Here is a 21164-nt window from a genome sequence, read left to right on the forward strand (position 1 = left end):
ATTTAAACACAAAATTATCCCTCAATTATTATACGGAGCTCCAAGATCATTGAGCGAGTGGTGGCTAACCAGTTGTCAGCACACTTGGATGAAACGGATTATTTAGATCCATACCAATCGGGTTTCAGGACTGGGCATGGTACAGAAACAGCCTTGGTCGCTCTGGTAGATGATATGAGGAGGGCACTAGACAGGGGAGAATCCACCTTTCTTGTCCTCCTGGATCTCTCAGCGGCTTTTGATACCGTCGACCACGGTATCCTGTTAGATCGCCTGGAGGGATTAGGAATAGGAGGCACTGTTTTACAGTGGTTCCGTTCCTTTCTCTCTGACAGGCATCAACAGGTAGCATTGGGAGATGAGGTTTCAGACCCTTGGCCCCTCACTTGTGGAGTACCACAGGGTTCTATCCTCTCTCCCATGCTATTTAACATCTATGTAAAACCGCTGGGAGCTATCATCAGGGGTTTTGGGCTGTGATGTCACCAATATGCTGATGACACGCAGCTCTATCTCTCCTTTAAATCTTCACCGGAGTTGGCTGTAGAGACCTTGTCCAAGTGCCTGGAATCCGTGAGTGGGTGGATGGGAAGAAACAGGCTGAAGCTCAATCCTGATAAGACCGAGGTGCTACTTGTGGGTGACGGGAAGGTTGGGTGTTGCTGACCTGAATCTTAATGGGGTAAAATTGCCCCTGAAGGATCAGGTCCGCAGCCTCGGGGTTGTTCTTGATTCCAAGCTGTCCATGGAGGCTCAGATTTCGGCAGTGAGCCGGGCAGCTTGGTATCAACTACACCTCATACGGAGGTTGAAACCCTACCTTCCTATTCATCAGCTCCCACTGGTGGTACGTGCCCTGGTTACCTCTCGTTTAGACTACTGCAATGCGCTCTACGTGGGGTTACCCTTGAAAATGGTCCGGAAACTACAACTGGTGCAGAATGCGGCGGCACGCCTAGTTACAAACAGCTGCCGCCGTGATCACATCACGCCGGTGTTATTTCATCTACATTGGCTTCCAGTTGTTTTCCGGGCCCAATTCAAGGTGTTGGTCTTAACCTTTAAATCCCTATACGGTCTCGGCCCAGTTTACCTGAAGGAGCACCTCCAGTACCACCAACTAAGCCACCCGACCAGATCAGCCACACAGGGCCTTCTCTCCGTCCCACCAACGAAAACAGCTAGGTTGGTGGGGACTAGAGAGAGGGCATTCTCAGTGGCGGCCCCCACTCTCTGGAACTCCCTCCCGTTCGATCTTCGCCATGCCCCTTCCCTAGATACATTTCGCTGAGCCTTGAAAACATGGCTCTTTGGACAGGCCTTTGGGGTCCCCGGGGTGGGCTAATTTCTTTATATTGTTTTAAAATTGTCTATTGATGGCCCTGTACTGCCGCTTTTTAAAATGGTTATTGCTGACTGCACTGTATTTTATTATGTATTGTATTATTATGTATTGTTGAATTTAATGTTGTACGTCGCCTAGAGTGGTTTCGGCCAGATAGGCGACTCAAAAATTAAATTTATTATTATTATTATTATTATTATTATTACATTCCTTGAAACATTCAGTTAACCTAGTTGAATCTATTCTCTCCTCCTTTTTACGTCGACTGATAGGGGTCCCTAGATGTGCCCCTTCGGCGGCACTAAGACTAGAATGTGGATTTTTATCTCTGGAAACCCAGGCTTGGCTTGCTTCTGTAAATTATTGGATAAAAATCTCTACTGTCACTACTTCGGGTTTCATTTCTTTACTATGGACTGATAACTGGCCATCTCAGTGGAATCAAAAATTGGAATTGAAATTATTACATATTGGCCTTGCAAAAGAATACTTAATATCGCTCTCCCCAAAGGATGCCTTGGCGAAAATACGAACACGAATTATAGATATAGATTTTCAAACGGCAATGTCTCAAGTGTCCAAAAGATGTTCACCACTCCATTTGAAATTAAACTTTGTCCCCAGAAAAATTAGTGAGTACTTAGACCTGCTCTTAATTCCTAAGTTTCAAGTAATGTTCTCCAAAGCAAGATTTAATACATTACACTCTGCGGTTCTAGAAGGAAGATATAAGGGGATTCCATATGAGCAACGTGTTTGCCTGTGTGGTAAGGATATCGAAACCCCTTCGCACACACTTCTTTCTTGTTCCCTATACTCTCAGATTCGTTCTAAGTATCTTAAGGAGATTCTTTCAAAAATCTCACATTTGTCTCCAGTAGCCTCTACCGTTCGCTTACTCTCCGGGTCAGACAAACAAATTACTATCCAGGTAGCCAAGTTTATATATGTAGCGCAGCAGAAACTAATGTCGCTTGGATCCGAATAATTTACCCTAACCTCTTGTATATTAATCATGTATTTTTATCATCTCTGAGTCTAACATAGTTATAAACTCTATATATTAATATGTATGCAGCCCAATCTATATGAATCAACCTTGTAAACTGATTGGCTATTGGAAGACTGTGTTTGATGGGTTTTTTTTTTTTAGTAAACCCAGAAGAGCTTTAGTTTTTCTTAATCTGTTGTTATTTTAATCATGTATTCGTTACTTCCTCTTTTGTAATTAATCTTGTTATATGGGTCTTTGACCGCAAATAAATATGATGATGATGAGGCTGACCCTTCCCCTGCTTTTGGAAGGGGCATTTGGAGGGCTACATTCAGAATGTGGTTGAGACAACCCCTGTTCTTTGATCACACTACCTTGGTCCACAGGTCTTGGATACTAAGCCCTCAGACCAGAGAGGCAAGTGCATTGACTTAAATGTCAAACAGTTATCAGGTACAGACATTTTTGGCTAATTTGGTGGAGAAATCATCTAGTACCTTCTCTAAACATTATTGCCTGGATTGAGCAGATGACTGGTTTAACAATGCTTCCACAATGCCTTTATTTATCTCCTTGAAGATGGCCCCTAGCCAATGTTGGGAACAGATTCTAGGCACTGAGACAGACGATGCAGCTTGGGCAAAACTGTGGAACTCCGTGCAAGTGAAGAAAATAATGCTTAAAACCATCTTTTGCTGGCATCTTATGTATTCCAGTCATCTTCACAGAATTACTGGAGATGTGGACAAGAAAAGGGCACATATTTCCAGTGATGGTGGAATTGCACCAAAGTAGCAATTTTCTGTAGTCAGGTATTTGAAGAAATCCAACCCGCAAGACATATTACCACTTCCTACTCTGGTGGTTTTGAACATCTGGGATGGTCAAAATTTGGATAGTAAAAACAAATAACTAATTGGCTACCTGCTAATGGCAGCTAGACTGACCATCACACACTTTTGGAAGTACATGGATAAAGCCATGGTGGAAATTTGGTATGACAAAGTCTGGGCTTTTTTGGCAATGTCAGAAAATCTAATGCAAAACGTTTATTTACACAGAGGGATATCAAAAAAAGACATCTTTTATCCAGTTTGGTTTGACTTTATTAAATATGTAAATAAGGGAGCAGAGGACCCAAACATACCAGCAAGATATACGAGTTGTTGTGGAATTCTTAATAGCTGAAAGATTTGACACAGCAAATTGTTGACTAGTTGCTGCACACTATGGAACTTGTGAAGAGAGATCGAATAATCAGACTAAATGCTGACTTTTGTTTTATATTTTATTTATTTTTGCTTTTGTTGTAACTCTGGGGATTATCTCATTTCGCTGTTATTTTATTGTTTGTAGCCTTGGCTTTTACAAAATTAATGATTTTTTTTTTAAGAGAGAGAGGCTACACCTAACCCAAGAAATAAGATGCATGTCCAAATATGTATGTTCTGCAAAACAGAACAAACATTTTTCAGGACAAGGCATCCACCTAGTATATTAGCCTTTAGGGTAATTCAGACATGTATCTGGGCTGGAATTATGGCATCGGCCAGCTGAAAATATTCAGAAGTCTTTAGGCTATTCTTTCCCAACCTGGTACCTGCAAACATTTTGGACTACAACTCCCAGCAGCCTCAGCCAGTTTAGCTCACAATAGTCTCCCAAAAGCATGGCTTAGCGCGGCACAATCTGCTTTCCTATACACGCCTAACCTGGGAATAAGGCCCATTGATTTCATTTGGGCTGGCATTTGAGTAGACACGTATAGGATCACATTCTCAGCTAGGTAAAATTCTTAATGGCCCACTGGAGCTACCAAATATTTGCTGTCAGCTTTTTTTTTTTACCTGAGAAGGTGAGAAATATTTTAAAATGAATGTAATTAGTGGCTTTTTAAAAATGAAACATTGTTTCACCCCTTATATACCTAATCACTCACTGCATTCTTTTTCCTCGCTCGATTTCAGTAGCATACTAATGATCTAGCCCAGCGTGCTGCTGTTTAGATTGTGAGCCCCTGGACAGGCTTGGATCTGTGCCTAGCCATTGAGGCAGTAGGTGATGATGATGGATGGAGGAAGTAGAACTGGGTTTGTGCAGAAAACCCAGTTTGTGCCTCTGCTTGGCTTGTGGCGCTCCCTGGTTGTCCTTGGCAAATCTCTCTCACAGGCTTACTTGCCTCACATGGTTGCTGACAGGTGAGAAATGCCCCTTTTGGAGAACAGGGCCAGATACAACAAATCAGAATAAATGGCAGGCCTATAAAAAAGCTCCAATAAAAATACCAAGTTGAAGACGAAAGGCAGATCAAGCTCTTTCTGGCCTCATTGGGAGACTCCAGGGAGCAGATGTTCTTAACAGTTAGCCCTGTCAGATGTGCTGGGAATGTGCAACTTGCTTTATAATCTGATGACTAGAAATTGAGCGAATGGAGACCCTTGGAGCCATTTTTGCTTCCTCCTGCCACAAGGAATGTCAGAGATAAAGTAATTTAAAGTCATTAATTCAGGTTTGCAGAGGTTAAGCAGTTCGGTTTCTCCACAACAAATCTCACCTCTTCTGGCCTTGCCAGACTTTGCTGAATTAATCCCCGCGTTTCCATCAAGTAGTTTTAGAGTCTGGTGTTGGGTGGGTGGGAGTGAGTGTGATTTCTTACCCAAACTCGTGTCTTTAAGGTTTCTGCTGCAACTTGTTTTCAGAGCTTGTGAGGCTCTGCAGTTCACCATGCAAAGGACTCTGCAGCCAAAGAAATGTTCCCCTGTTCCAGGGGAAATGATAGTTCTCTGATACCTAGAGTGCAGCACCTTCCATAGAAAAGGCAAACCTTTCCCCATTAAATGGGGCTGTTGTGGCTTGGGCAGCTGCCTAAGATACAGCTAGGCAGTCTTACAGGTACCTGTTTTTGTGTGATGACTAAGGCTGATCCCTGAACTTACTGCTTCAAACTTCACCTTTCTCAGGAACTCACTTGGTGCCTTTAGGCAAGCCCTTCCCCACCCACTGCCTCAACCAGCCCTCAGCCCCCCCCACATCTGCCATACGGGGAAGATATCATTGACCTCCCTTGTGGAGTTGTAAAAATGTTGAGGAAAATGTACGTGAAGCACTTTAAACCTAGAAAACTGCCTCGTACATATTGACTCAGACCATTTGTCTGTCTAGCTCAGTATTTATTTATTTAATTAATTAATTACATTTCTAGACCGCCCTATAGCAGAAAGCTCTCAGGGCGGTGTACAACAAATAAAATCACAATTAAAATATGAGCAAGTGTGAAAAATATAATACAATTACAAAAACATTAAACATGATAAAAATCCGAAATAGAATTGCCATTGAGTTTATAAATTAAAATCCATATTAGGTTTAAAATTAAATTTAAAATGTTTAAAAAGCCTGGGCGAAAAGGTAGGTTTTTACCTGGCGTCGAAAAGATAACAAAGAAGGCGCCGGGCGTATCTCGTCTAGGAGGGCATTCCATAGTTCGGGGGCCATAGTATTGTCCATCCTCACTGATTAGCAGCAGCTCTCCAGGGGTTCAGGCAGGATTTTTACCTCAGGTGTGCCAGGAGCTGCTGGAAATCCAACCTGGGACCTTCTACATGCAAAACAGGTGTTCTGCCACTGAGGAAATAGCACTTCCCTCTTTAGAAGTTCTGAGGATTATCATCACATGTGCAAAAATCCAGGCGCCTGTAAAAGTGACCTTGTACCCTCTTGGTCCTTAATTTGCTTACGTCTCCATTTCACCTTCCTTCCACGCTAGAACTCAAGGTGGCACGTTTGGGGTCCCATGATGTCCCATCCAGGAACTGACCTGACCAGACCTGCTTAGCTCCAGCAAGGCAACCTGACCCTTTAAGTTGCACCCCCACATTGGAAGGGACAGGTCTGCTGCCATCATTGTAGTCTGGGACTCCTTCGCCATTCATGGACTGGAAGAGAAAAGAGACAGTTTTTCTAAAGCAAACCACAAGGAATGATCAGGAAAGTGCCTGTTTCCAAACTTTGAAGTGGGGATGAAGCCCAGTGTATCTACTGCCACATAATCTTAGTTGCAAGATGGATGCCCGTGAATCTGCATAACCCCAACTGATTGCTTGGAGTTCATTTATCTGGGTGCCTGACATCCGGCCCTGAGGTGTCATCTCTTTTAGGAATGGAGCTCAGTGTTTTGCCATATTATGGTAAGATGTCAGTTAAGGAGACATCATATTTTGTGCCATAGTCATCTGTCCCTTTATAATCATATTGTATGTTTGTTTTTACTGAGTGGGGAGCAGTAACTCTTAAGTAAACAATAAAAGCTCTGTGGCTTGATTTAGGAGCAAATGACAGAAAGAGAGAGGAGGAGAGAACGTTGCAACTTGAAGAAAGAAAATCGAAAGCCCTTCCGAGTCTGTCTGTGTGCAGAGAATTAAAAGCCCTCGAGCGTTTCCAGTTGCATCCCTGATTAAATGCCCTGCAGTTGTTTGTTTGCTGGCTGCCCTGCTGCTGGATAACCTCTAAATGCTTGATTTCCTTCTCTCACAGGTGGTGGAAAGGAGGAGGACACCTGCTGAGATCCGGGAGGAATTCGAACGTTTGCAGAGAGAGAGGGAGGAGAGGAGGCTTCAGCAACGGACTAACCCCAAGGTAAAAGCTCAAGGGGCCCGCTTGGCGTGCCTGTGAGATAGTAGGTGCCATGAGCTTGTGTGTGTATGCGTGTGACTAAGTTGATGATGCGGCCACTGTTGTTATGCTTCCTTTATGAAAGGTGAGAGGAGGCTTTCAGAAGGGCACAAGTGGTCCTGGGAAGCTTGGCCGCAGTGATGTGAATGCGACTTCGGTGAGGTGTTTTGCACAAGGCTCTGCAATGTGGCCGATTGCACAAATGGTTGCGGGGGAAAAAACTAAGAGGTTAAGTGGCAGTAAAGGTGGGTTTCAAGCGGGGTTTGAAGCTGGGAGATGGAGGAGATGACCACCCTGTTGAGGGACCGACTGTATGAAGAGTGAGTGGCACAGTTGGAAGCATAAAGGCCCCAGACAGGAATGATTGGGAAATGAGGCCTAAGGATAGAAGGGAGCGCCACTGTGGAGAGCTTTCGAGTGAAACGCCTCCCAGTTCTTGGATCAGCTTTCTCCACCGCCTGCTGCAGCAACAGCACGGCCCGAGACATCCTCCGAGTTGAGCTGGAAGGTGTAGCAGCAGAAGGAACTACCCTGCTGTGCCATGTCACAGGAATCTTCCAGCAACACCTTAGAATTGCAAAATAAGTGCAAAAGCTTTGGAATCATTCCAGAGGCACAGCGAGTGCCCATTTCTGAAAGAACTTCGTAATGCTCTCCGGGCAAGCAGCAGTCATTGATGAGGCTGTTCCCAGCTCAAGAAGCAACAAGCCAGGAACTTTCACATTTGAGGCTTAGGTATTTTAAAGCTGTCAGGATGTCAACCAAAAGCCACAATACAGAGAGGCCCTCTCTCAGGCATGCCGTGGACATGCATACGTGCAGGGTTGGTTTTTAAAGCTTCTGTATTTACTCAACAGCTGCCCTGCAGCTCATGCTACTTTGCAGTTGCATGTCTACCTCCTCCCATCTCCCCCCATGCACACCCTGGTAACGTGCTGGGAAGGTGCATTTGCCATCCCTTGGGCCAGTGCCCTGATCTCTTGGCTTACTGGCTTTGCCAGGACTTGGATGGTGCCTAGCCAAAATGACCAGACCTCTGGAAAGCTGCTGCCAATCAGCGGTGGTGTAGGGTTAGGGTTTGTCTCAATATATAAGATACCTTTGCATATGTGAATAGCTGAGCTCGCATCCCCATCGCCCCAGGACTGCGGGTGGTACCTCAGGGTCTGGCTGGAGCTGTTGAGACCTTCGGGGGCAGGAGTGGTAGAGGGCGATGGCCGTTTGAATTCTGGGTCCCCGAGTCGTGGCATGAGTTGGAATGTGACATGCAGCAGATGAGAAAGAGCTTGTGTGCCGGCCAAGGAAGAGCAGAAGGTCAGGCTCCAAGGCCTGAGCACGTGTGGCCTGCAGTAGCTCACTGGGCTAGATCCAGCCTCAGACCCTGGTGTGCCTTATTCCAGCCCTAGAGTTCTTGAGGTGGCCTCCCAGCTGTGCTTGCGATTGGAAGATTGAGAGTTACAGCATCCAGTTGCGCTAATGAGTCTTGGAGCACTCAAAGGTTAAAGTTTTAGTTGATGGCAAGTATCTTCCAAGCCCCTAGTCTGAGATTGATATTTGAATCTTCCGGGATCAAAGTGGGCTACAGAACAGTAATTGCCTGGCTTTTCAAATGGTTGCCACATGTTTTGGGTACTTTCTTGGGAGTAACTCGGCCTGGCTTGGGGAACACAGTAGTATCTTATTTATTTATTTATTATTTGATTTATATCCTGCCCTTCCTCCCAGCAGGAGCCCTTCTTTGTTTAAAGTGTTCCCTCAAACTCTGGAATGCATTTGTTTTTAAATTCATATTTGTTACTATCTCCAAGTCGGAGCATTGTACAACATCTTAAAAGATAACACTTGCATAAAATACCAAATGTAATACTGATATAAACTTGCAGCTGAAATAACACAACACTAGTGCAGATCCGCAGCAGCAAAAAGCTTCCCAAATAAAAATGCCTTTCAAATGTGACTTTGCTTCTTTTTTCATTACCTGCTCCCCTCCTCCCAAACAGCTGGTATTTTATATCCATCATTGCCGTAAGTGTTCCACTCTTTTACTTACTTTACTCCAGTTGTGGTGTGGTGAATTTGTTATGAACTTCTCACGCATCGTTTCACACACACTAAAATGATGTGTCAGGTTGTTCCCCCTATTGGATACTTCCAAATGAGTCCAAACCTGCTGCATTCTTTCTGTCCAAGAGAAGATTTTGTGCCTTATCTTAGCCCCCAGGCTGTGCATCTGCCTTGATTCTAGGGCTACCTCAAGCTTTTTTCCTTTTGCGCCTCCGGAATCAGATGTCAAGATTGACAGGAGGGAGGTCACATCTGGAAATCCTGAGGCTGCTAAGGTTGTGGTGGCTGATGAAGATGGAACCTTTGCTGAGGCATCCCCCCCCCCCCAATTTAGTGAGAACTTCTCTTCATTCTTGGCTGATCTGGACATGCTCATTCTTTTCTCACTGTTCCCACCTGCCTCCAGTGGTAACTATTGTCAGTCACGTGAACCCTCCTCCTTCTCTATAAACAGGCTCAGAAAGCAAGCACTCCTTGGGTGGGAAGGCTTCCTGGTTCAGTGGTGGGACACATGCTTTGCACATGGAAAGGCTAATTTACCTTGAGCTAAATGGCTCCCGGGGAGCAAGGCTGGTAAAGATTTCTGCTGCCTGAGCCCTAGAAAGAAGCCGCTAGTTGGACCATTGGACTTGGGCTGAGCACTCAGGCAGTGGGCAGGTAGTTGATACCATGCTGCTAGTGGGGTTTCCTTTTTTCTGCGGGGGACCTTCCCAAAGGATTTTAAGTGTATTTATGCTGGTACTCCACGTGTGTCCCTTTTTTCCTAGCCCTCTGAAACACAAAACAGACATGTGCTGGCACTGACCCTCTGGTCTTAGCCTGTGCAACATAACCTGGGGGTTTGCACTCCCTGTACCTTGGGTGTTGAAGATTGGTTAAAAAAATAGATAAGAATAATCTGGTTGATGTTGCCCCCAAACTCTGAATTCTGTGACCCACATAAATCATACAAATTAATTTTGCATGTTGGCTTCTTCTAGTTTGTGTGTAGGAGCCTCACCTGGAGTTCCTGGGGACCCTATTTAGTCCCTGTACTCACTCACTTGTGAGACTTTAGCAGGCAGTGTTCCCTTGTTTGCCAGTCTTTGCAAGTTGCTTTTCTCATGGTAAAAGCTGAGATCCTCAGGTAGATGAAATCTGGACTCCACTTACCATATTGTCAATCTCTGGGGATTTGAAGAATGGGTACAAGCCTGAGGGGACCTCATTTACAAGATGCATTCTGCAAGTGCCTGGTTTTAACACTGCAACTAAACAGAAAGCTCCTCTGGTGCCATGCCTCAGCATTGGTTTGTGCAGAGTCCTGGGTGTGGGGGGAGAGAGCGCAAGGGCCCCTCCTTGTCTTCAAAGAGCCAGGACTGAGAGAATGTGTTTTTTCCCCTTCTTATTGGCTCCAGAAATAAAACATATCTAAAAATACCCTTGTTGTCCAGCACTAACAGTGAGTAGCTACTCTTTTTTTCTCCTTGTCTGAATCATTACACAATTACAAGTGGAAATGAGTTTTCAAGGTGCTATTCCAGAGGCTGCAATAGGAAGTTGCCTCCAGAAAGAAAGAACGTGCCAGCCTCTGCTCGTGTCATGCTGGAGGCAGGAGAAGCAGAGGCAGGGGGGCTCAGGGAGCAGCAAGCGCAGAAGCCTTCACGCCCTTGCTTTGTGGGAGGGTGGGAAGTATCACCTGAACACTGGTCTGACTGGTTTCCCTGTAGCGCTCTCCGTGGCAAGGCCTGCTTTGCTGACGTGGTGGTGCCACAAGGAGCAGGGCGTTCTCCCTGGTGGTAGTGCCCTGTCTGTGAAAGCCCCTTCCTGGAGGAGCCTGCTTGGCACTACCTTAGTGAGGACCTTTACACTGGACATTCAGGGGAGGCGCTGGGCTTCCTAGCTGCCAATTCCACTAGGCTCTTTCATCTGGTCCTTTGCTAGGAGGGCTTTGCCCATTTGGAGAAGGATAATAAGTTAGCTGTTGGCTGGCAAGATAGAACATTCTAAGTAGAATCGATTCCAAGTTTGCAACCTGCCGCAGGTCCAAAGAAAGCCGAACCAAAAGCATTGGTGTGTTCTCACCCATCTCATGGAGCAGAACGCAGTCCCTGTCTGCAGGATGGCAAGTTCCCGTTTGTTGCCCGTCAGCTGACAAATCTAGAGCTCTTTCTCTGTCTTCCATGAGAGAGAGTGAGAGTGTGTGTATGTGTGCACACTAACAACAACAACAATAACACAAAGAGCATGGGCACCTGCTTCATGTGCTCTGCCCTGAATGAGAATTGTATACTGCCCATCTTTCAGAACATTGAGGCTGTTGCTGCTATTCAACATGGTGTCATGACCCTGAAGTCAGACTTCAGGAGATGAGGCTGGGGATTTAGAATGGGAGAGGGAATTGCCCTTGGGGCCAACCCCAAAAGCACTTAGTCTCCTGGAAGCACTGTTGCAATGAGAGCCCAAGGGGCCGGTACCCCTTCAACCCAAGGACATTGCATTGCCCACCTATGACTTGGAGGACTCCATCTCAGAAGCCCCAGTGCAGCTGGGATCTCCCTGCTCCGTTGGAGTAAATGGCTGATGGAGAAGGCTGAGGCCTTCTAAATGAAGAGGCACCTCTCAGTGAAGGCGGAACTAGGTACAGAAAGAGCTGCCTAAGGCTCAGTCTGAGAGCAACTGGTGCAGAAGCTCTGCTGTCACACAGAATTCAGCCTGCACCCTGCATAGAGATGTCCAGGGTACCCTTGTCTTGCCTGTGGTTGGCACTTGCATCAGAACACAAGTGAACTTTTAACTGAAACCGTGGCTCAGTTCAGCCAAACCATGGTGCTTTGGGGTCAAACCCCATGTGCATGTCCTTCCCCTCCCCTGCCCTGCCCTCCTCCCCATGGCCATTCAGTTTCCATTGCTTTCTGGCATGATACTATAGCTGGCCGTTGCATCTGAATCAGCAAACAATAGTTTGTGCTTACACTCCGAAGCAGGATTGCTAACCAGCTTCACCCCATGGTTTGCATTCTGGTTTGGAGGACAGTTTCAAAACATTGTTTGCTGGTTAAGTTGTAGTAAAAAAATTGTGGTTTGGTCAAACCAGGACACAGCTAACTGCAGTGCACATGGGTAGAGTATGTGTGAGCGTGAGGCTCATCCCCTTAGCACCAAGCCATGGTTTGGCTGATGTGGGCACAGCTTCCAGCAGCCTTCATCAGCCTGGTGCCTTCCAGATATTTTGGACTGCAACTCCCATCAGCCATGATGACACTGGCTGGGGATGATGGGAGCTGTAGTCCAAAACATCTAGAGTGGGGGCTCCCAAATTGTGGTCCATGGACCACCAGTGGTCTGTGGCATGTCCATATTAAATATTCCTATTGATTTTTAATTCTATTTTTATTGCATTTCTTGCATTTCTTTTGTTGCAATTTGCATATTATATTGCAATTTGAATTCTATGGGATGCAAATTGTAGTCCTACAAAATACAACATAAGAAATGCAAGAAGCAATAAAAATAGAATCAATAAATCATACAGCATCTAGCATAGTGCCTTGTAATTGCTACAGCAGGCAGAAAAATCATTAAGTGGTCTGCTAAGACGATTAGCAATTTTCAAGAGGTCCGTGAAGGGGGGGGAGTTTGGGAGCTACTGATCTAGAGGGTGCCAGGGTGGCGAAGGCTGGCCTTCATTGTGGCTTCCAGCCCTTCCTCAAAGCCTGGCTTTAAACATTTTTTTGTCTTATGTCCATAGCACAGCGATGGTAGTGAAAGGCTACTCGTTCTAAGAACACAAAGGTTTATCTATTGACATCTCTCCTTCTTCTGAACAACTGTTTCTTCCCCGCTCAGTCCCTGGGGATGCAGAATGTTTTACAGTATATAATTTAATTCTTTTCTTTTATGGCAGCCTTTTCCTCTTCACTCCAACAGTGTTATCGCTGGAAAATTAAATTAAAACTGTTAAGGGAGCAATCCACCGGGCTCTGCTAAGGCACGAGAATCATGGAAAGGAAGGCAGCTGCGAAACTGCCACACTGGGTGGATTCCTCCTGCACGTCTTGCTTTTGCTGGTTGTTTTTGGAAGGCTTGAGGGGGGGTCGGATCCAGCCACTGGCTTGCAATTTCTGTAGCAGTTGATCCCAACTGTGGTTCTTTCTTGAACCCTCACAGATGAGACACAGATAAGAACACATAGGGTCATAGTCAGCTACTTTTTACTCAGAGTAGACCCATTGAAAGTAACGAACCTCAATTAGCCATTTCCATGGGTCTGCTCTGAGTGAAAGCTTAATTGAATACAGCCCACAATGTCTTTTCCAAGTGTACGTGACTTCTGTGTTGGAGATAAGACCCTGGACCACATCTGACCACCCCCAAAGAATCTCTTACCTAATTTTAGCACACTTGACATTTACCTCCTGTTTCATAAGGAGATGGGGAAAGTAATTTCAGGTTTTGTGTGAGAGATTCCACACTCTTCAATAATAATAATAATAATAATAATAATAATAATTTAATTTATGTGTCGCCTATCTGGCCAATGGCCACTCTAGGCGACGTACATCTCTGTTACAATAAAATACATCATAATAATACAATACAACGATAAAACTATAAAACTATAAACAATGACAGTTCAGAGTAATAGGCAATTTGTCATAGAGATTAACCCTCCCCGGAAGTCCCAAAGGCCTGTCTGAAAAGCCAGGTCTTCAAGGCCTGGCGGAATACATTCAGGGAAGGGCATGCTGAAGATCATACGGGAGGGAGTTCCAGAGAGTGGGGGCCGCCACTGAAAATGCCCTCTCTCTCGTCCCCACCAACCCAGCTGTTTTAGTTGGCGGGACTGAGAGAAGGCCCTGTGTGGCTGATCTTGTGGGGCGGCATAATTGGTGGCATTGGAGGCGCTCCATCAGATAAACTGGGCCGAGATCGTGTAGGGATTTAAAGGTTAATACCAACACCTTGAATTGGGCCCGGAAAACTACTGGAAGCCAGTCCTGATCGAACAGCACTGGAGTAATATGCTCCCGGCGGCGACAGTTTGTAAGTAGTCGAGCCGCCGCATTTTGTATAAGTTGTAATTTCCGGACCGTTTTCAAGGGTAGCCCCACGTAGAGCGCATTACAGTAATCCAAACGAGCACATTAAAATATATGTGACTTGTAAATACATATTTTTGCTTGTAGCTTTATGCCTGCCTCCATATGCTCCAAAACTGCATAGTCCCGCACCAAATTTTTAATGGAGGCTAACTACTCATGGAGTAGGAGGGGCAGTTCACCCCAATAAATAGGCTTCTGGAGAAAAATCCCCCCCCCCGGGAGACGAGTGCAAGTCAAGACATTGTGGGAGGGAGGACAAGGCGAAGGAGGCAGGCAGCAGCAAAGAAGTCCTGGCTCACTTGCTTTGGCCAAATCTCCTGCTCTCTTTCCACATTTCTAACCTGCGTATTAAAATTGGCTTGCAGGGGTACCAGAGTTTCCTGACCTTGGTGGTGGGTGTTCTGTCTCTGGTAGCTGGTGTGCTCCACTTTTCCTGATGCCAGATGCCTCTCCTCCACCTGTCTCCTCATACGACAGCATCTTTGAGATATTACATAGAGCTGGGGGAGAAGGATAGAAGGACACGCAGCCTGAATTTGAGGTTTGACATTGAAGAGCTGTCCTTGGCCCTGATGTTCTGTGAATAAAGGCAGAGGTGGTGTTGTGTCCCTGCATCTCCATGGTGTAACCCCATGTGCCTGGAATGGCAACAAGGAGTTCAGTGTAATACCAAGAGGGTCATTCAGACCCCTTTGGCCCATTTAGTTTTCAGCTCAGTAGTCCAGTAGCCTGGCAATAGAGCATGTCAGACCAGCTTCTCCAGGTGGGATTTCTGCTCTGTGTACTTTTAACTGTTCCTGATGTCACTTTGATGCATACGTGCAGCACTGTGGGATCATAGCATATGAAAACCTAGACATTTTGGAACATGTGCAATAGCCCTGAATCTGAGAGTTTCCCTCTCATGATGCTAGGGGGAGGGCAGTTTGCCTTGGGCGTTCAGAGGATGGGTAGGTGAATGAGTGAGCAAGTGGACCCTTGTCATTCTGCACTCCTTCCTCTTGACTTCAGAAGCTTGACATTTTCAGCGAGGCTGCGTTTTGCCGTGGCTGTTGAGCGATAAAGAGGAGAGCCGCATTGCGAGCTGAAGGCTCTGCATCCGGCGATAAAAATCAGCCATCTGGGTGTTTACAGCAATTGCTTATTGGCATTCTATGGAAATGTCTCTCCAGGCAGTGTCCTGTAGAATTAGGTAGTGCAGCTGTGATCGTTTCATACAAGAACGCAAGTTATTTTAAAATTTCCAATGGTTTATTAGTTCGATAAAATGAGCTCCAAATAAGTAAGCATTTCTAACCAGATATAGGGAGTAATAAGCAGTGCCAGCAGCTTGGCAGGTTGTAAGTTGTCTGGTTTTGGGGGTTTTGTAGATGCCTTTTCCTTCTCTGTTTTGAGACACTGCACTGGAAGGTTGGAGGATGTCAGCGACCCACTGTGAGTAGAATGATAATTTCGGGATAGGAGAAAGTACATCTGTTTTGCCTTGCAGTAGCCCAGTCAACATCTGAGACGGCAGAGGGCTTGGAGGACGTCCAGTGGTTTGTGGCTTGGTCAGCTCCAGAAATACTACGCTTTCTCAGGGAAAGGTGGCTGCGTTTCCCTGTTTAGTTGTCTTGGCAGCTGTAGTTGGGGGTTTCCCGGAGATGTTTGCTTGGGCTGTGGGAAGCAGCCGGCTGCCAAAGAGGCCCATCTCCGCCATGGGATGGCTGAGGTGACTGCCTTGGAGAAGCATGCAGAGGGGAGGGAAACAATAAGTTTTTGTAATATTTTATTTTTACTGGGGTGGGGTGGTGGTTCTGTTTCAGCTGGCAAAGAGATATCTTGATGCCACAGTCACACACCCCTCACTACCCTAATGTGTACACACACACACACCACACACACAGAGAGAGACAGAGCTTCGGAGACATTGCCAGTGTGTTTTCAAGCCTATCTCAGTAACCAAAAAATAGTCGAGTTTCTTATTTTTGTTTAATGCAAGGTGGGATTCTCAAGAAGCTGAATCCAGAGTCTGTTATCTCACCCTGTGCTTTTTCTTGTTTTTCTTTGAATGAAGTTGTAAGACTTGACCTCCATTTGTTTTTGTTTGGCCCAGAGCAGCCTCTGCTGAACATCCCCATGAGATTCTGAAAGCCTGTACTACTTCCACACAACCACTTGAGCCATTTCCCCATTTCCCGAGTGTGTCGGTCTGTGTGGCTGGTGGAGCTGCAAACATCTTCAGCCGGCAAAAATCTACCTTTTACAGCCTTGTTTATTTCCACTCCATGCTTTTGTGAGCAGAGCTGTGTTCATTTGTGTGTCATTTGCAGCCCCCTTGGATCTGTTGGATGTTGAAGATGCACCTCTTCACCTGGCCTTTTGTGGCTTGAGATATATATTTAGGGCACACTGTAGTTATGAACGTAATTTGTTTTAAACTGTTGTTAATACTGTATTTTATATTGTTGTGGCACGCCCTGGGACGTTCTGGTGAAGGGCAGGTAATACATTTTGATGACGATGATGAAGATAATAAGCATAGGCTCTCTTCTCTCCCCTCCTGATAAACCAGAACCTGTCTTGGATAACACTGTAGATTCTCATTTTCAGACTGGTGCAAATGAAAGGGGAGTTGTGACAGACAGAGCAATATTTGCTGAAAGAGAGAATTCTAAAACAAGATTGCAGGGTGTATGTGGAAAAGCTGGCCCAGGCATTCTGAAAGCACATCTTAAACTGCCACCTCAAAGCGTCAGAAGATTGCACAGTGACCTTGTTCTATATCTGTGTGAAAAATATGCCTTGACCTGCCTTTCTCATATCACCTTTGCCATGAATGGTGGATTTAGTTTAGCAGAAAGATGTGCTTCTCCTGAATTAAGTTTCTCAGAGGCGCCTCTCTGGTGTTACTTGTTGGCTGTGCTCCATCGGGCTCTGTCCTGTAGAAATTAATTGTGTGTGCCTGCGTGCATGGCAGCCTCTGTCTTTGTTCTGCTCATTGAGGCAGGCGCCTTTGTCAGTGGATGACTCTCCGCTGATGGTGTGAAGAGACTCCCTTCAAAACTGGTGCTCTTGAAATGGTGGGAGGTAATGCAGCAGAGGTGTTTGATCTGTGATGGCCTATTCGCTCATCAGCCATCCCTTAACTTTGCAGTCATTAAGCAATAAGCATGCCTGTGTGAAATTGTCATTTAGCCATGCTAGAATTTCTGTCTAGAGCACAGAGTCCTGTGGGGCATTGGTGGGAATAGTTAATTATTGCAGGGGGTATCCTGTTAGTCCTAGGAGTGGGGGGGGGCGGATGAAGGAGGTTAGAATCCAGCCACCTGAGCTCATTGAAGTGGTGGTTTTCTGCAGGAGGGGAAGGTGATATCAACACAAACATTAGTTATAAGAAAATAACTCCTACCTCTGGCCCCCAATTATATTGCAGACATGACAGAGGAAAATAAAGAATGGTGGGGGGGCAGTTGAATGGAAATGGACTGCCTTTAATTCAATCCCAACTTATGGCTACCGTATGAATAGGGTTTTCATGATAAGCGGTATTCAGAGGGGGTTTACATTGCCTCCCCCTGAGGCTAGTCCTCCCCAGCTGGCTAGGGCCTGCTCAGCTTGCCACAGCTGCACAAGCCAGCCCCTTCCTTGTCCGCAACTGCCAGCTGGGGGGCAACTGGGCTCCTTGGGACTCTGCAGCTGGCCCACAGCTGCACAGGTGGCACCCCACCCACTGTGAGGTGATCTTTAGCTGGCCCTTGACACCCAGGAGACACGAGTGGGGATTTGAACTCACAGACTCTGGACTCCCAGCCAGGCTCTCCTCCCCACTGTGCTATACCAGCTGTTGGGGGGCAGTTACCAGGAGGTAATGTTTGCGTGAGCTCCATTCAGTTCTGGACCCAGAACAAATTCCTGGGCTTAGGATCCTTTAATTAGAAGAAGAAGAAGAATTTATTTCGGTTGTAGACCAGCAAGAGCAATACAAAACAATTCACTTGTAAAATAAATATTTACAAAATACAGCCTCAATTTACAAAACTGACGTTAAAACTAGTTGTCAATAAAAACTAGTGGGACGTTTTAAAATCTTTGACTAAAACCCTTCTACGAGCAATAGCATCTGCACAAAATTTCACCACCGTATCGGTGACCCCAGGACAACGATCAGCAAGTATTCCAGGAGAAAAGGTTGAGCTGGGCTTTGGGAGTAGTGCTGGATTTCCTATAGTCCCGAGGGCGAGGGGAAAGGTGGCCTGATGTTGGTCCGATTGAAGGATTGCCTTTTCAGCTTAGTTCTATGATCTGATTGAGCTGTCCAGTCAAATCCACGTAGACAGCACCAGTTTGCACTGGGGTGTGTGTGACAAGCTTTGTTTTTTTGTTGTCCAGCGTGCTCAGGCGATGAAGGTGTAGGGCCCAGGAATCTGGATTGTAGCCAGTCAGATTCAGACAGTAAAGGTCTGGTTGGATGGTTCGGTGGATATTCCTTTAGGGGCCTTGAGCACCCTGTCGCAGTGTTGATCGGCTTTGTTGTTAGTGGTCCTAGGATAGTAGGGGCCTCAGCGCAAAGAGGAATCCCCGTATGCCGTTTAGGCTGGCTGGTCGAAAACTCCGATTTCCTAGGTGCTGCTGTCATTGAAGGGCAAAGTGATTTCAAATCTCGCTCCAGAGGCTTCCTGGCATTGTCCCGCATGGAATGAACAAGCATGTCTCTTAAGAGAGTGAGTCTGGAAGTTATTTCTTCCTGAGACTGTAAAGGTAGTAATAAGAATGGGTCTAGGAGGTCTTTTTCTTCCGGAAGTTGAACTGATTTGAAATTATAGAGAGAATTGGAGAGCATACATTTTGAGCCGAGTCCGAGGTTTGGGTAGCCTGGGGGTTGTCTGGATGAATAGGCGAATTACTCAAAATGTTATTTTCAGAGAAATGCATGTTGTTGTGGAACAGGTCGAATCGATTATGATTCTCGAATAATCTAGATATTAAAATTCTGGCGTGGAGAAATTTGTCTTTTTCTTTGTAGAGGAGTTGTACAGACGCCCAGTTCCAAAAGGTTATCACGGCTCGGGAGTACCGGTGATTGTTAAACTGATATTCGATATCAATGATTTTGGCAATAGTGCGACACCGGGGGAGGGGGGCGGGCGATCTTTTTTGCCAGGTGAAGGAAATGCGCTTTACGGTGATCAAAGGACCAGACACCTGGAAGCGTCAGAAAATTAGAAAGGATTAGGCTTTGGCGGCTGAGAGTCAATTTCCAAGCCTGGCTGGTTATGGGGTTTGGAGTAAATGTGGGGTTAATTTGGTCCTTAAGCTGGAAGGCAGAGCCCGAATCAATAGCGTGTTGCCTTTGGTCCTGAGGTCCGACTGGTGAGTGTATGGTGGCTGCTTTTTGTTCTGGAAGGGCTGGGGGGGGGGGCTGGCAGGTATTTGTTTTGTCAGCTGAGGGATAGGATGAGGGGGGATCCGGCTCTGCCGTGTGTTTGTAGACATGCTCCACGTTAAGAAGTTGCGTGGTTTTTCCCTTCTGGGAAGTTTTGAATGGAACCTGTTTTGATTTTTCGAGGAGGTCGAAGACCCTATTGAAATTCAATCCCTTGATGTTTGCAGCTGCTTTCAGTCTTTTCCCCTTTGGTTTGATGTTTTTGCTCTTTTTCTGGGTAATGGGTTCGTGTTTTCCTTTTCCACAATGTGGCTTTGGTGGATTCGTTGGCGCTCTTTCTGCCACTGGTGCAATGGATGTTGCTTGAGGGGGCCAAAAAGAGGAGATGCCTTCATTGCTGGATCTTTCGCTTTGTTTGTGGAATTCGGCTATGACCACCAGCAGATTGTAGCATTCTGGGATAATTTTTTTTTATTTTGGCAAGTTCAGTTACGAGTAGCGCCGACTCGTTCTCCGTTTTGGGAGGGGTTGGTTTGTCCTGGAGTGATGGCCAGGAATATTTGTCATAGGGAGGGGAAGAAAGGGAATTGGAGATCTGGTTGTTGTTAATATATCCAGGCATTATAGGACTTGAGGCATTTCTGGAGTGCTGAGGGGTTTACGTGCGATTCAAGATAGGTGGCGTGGTTACTTATGGGTTGTTTTGAGGCATTTTTTTCTGGATCAGTCTGGTTCTCAGGGAGATTTGATGCCAGGAGGACTGCTTGCGCGAGTCCTGTTGCATGGTCTAACGCGAGGGGGCACCTTTCTTGTGGGTGAAGAGCAAGGCTTGGGGGGGGCTTCGATTTCTACATCGTTGGCCTTGCCTTCAGCGTTCGAGATAGGGAGAGAGAGTTGACCACCACCTCCCCCAGGCATCTCTTTCGGTGAGAAGTAGGAATAGGTTTTTGTTTGTTTTCCCTTGTTTTTCTTAGGTGAAGCAGTGGGGGGGGAGAATAGAAACCCCCAGCGTCTTACTTGCGAAGCGGGTAAGGACCATATTGTATCCAAGGGTTTGTTGGGGGAGAGACCTAGACTCGTTTGTTGTAACGACTGGGTGTAGAAAAAAGCCTCCAAGTTAGTTCTGAGGCATGAGTTCTGAGGCGAGGTCGTTGTTACACCCGAATGGGCGATTTATGTTTCTTTCTCTGAGGCGGTTATCTCACCGTGGGGGGGGGGGGAGGAGCTCAGCGGTTCTCTTGGCGTTTTCCTGATTTTCTCCTCACTAGTTGATTCACTGTCCGCCTTTGTTGTTCCAGTAAACAGACATGCAATTGGGGCTGTTTCAGATAATTTACAGGCTCATAACAAGGCCAGGGCTCACCTTAGTTAGAAAGGAGAACGCAGCAGCACTCGGGAGCCGTTTCAGTTGCAGCCAGCTGCGCCGCCACCATCTTCCACCTCCCCCCGATCCTTTAATTGTAAATGTGAATCTTTTGCACCAGGCTGCACATGGTGGATCTCAGGGTTTTAGTAACATACAAAGATCTTGCAAGCTTGACATCTACCCATTTCTGGTGTCGGTGGCGGCTGATGGCTGCTTGAAAGTTCGGACTAAAACCTGGAGTGGATTCCACTGCCCCACTACCGTGGAGCCACCAG

The 21164-nt window shown here is 46.1% G+C and overlaps 1 protein-coding gene across 1 annotated transcript in view; it reads left to right on the plus strand.

Annotated features, from left to right (window-relative positions):
• Nucleotides 1–21164, plus strand: part of DNAJC11 (DnaJ heat shock protein family (Hsp40) member C11) — a 69510-nt gene that overhangs the window by 22806 nt on the left and 25540 nt on the right. Inside the window, exon 4 of the mRNA XM_061601491.1 lies at nt 6873–6974. Coding sequence (XP_061457475.1) covers nt 6873–6974 — 102 coding nt within the window. The remainder of the gene's footprint in view (nt 1–6872; nt 6975–21164) is intronic.

Source organism: Rhineura floridana, chromosome 18 (genome assembly GCF_030035675.1).
Source record: "Rhineura floridana isolate rRhiFlo1 chromosome 18, rRhiFlo1.hap2, whole genome shotgun sequence".
In the NCBI taxonomy this organism is placed as follows: Eukaryota; Metazoa; Chordata; class Lepidosauria; order Squamata; family Rhineuridae; genus Rhineura; species Rhineura floridana.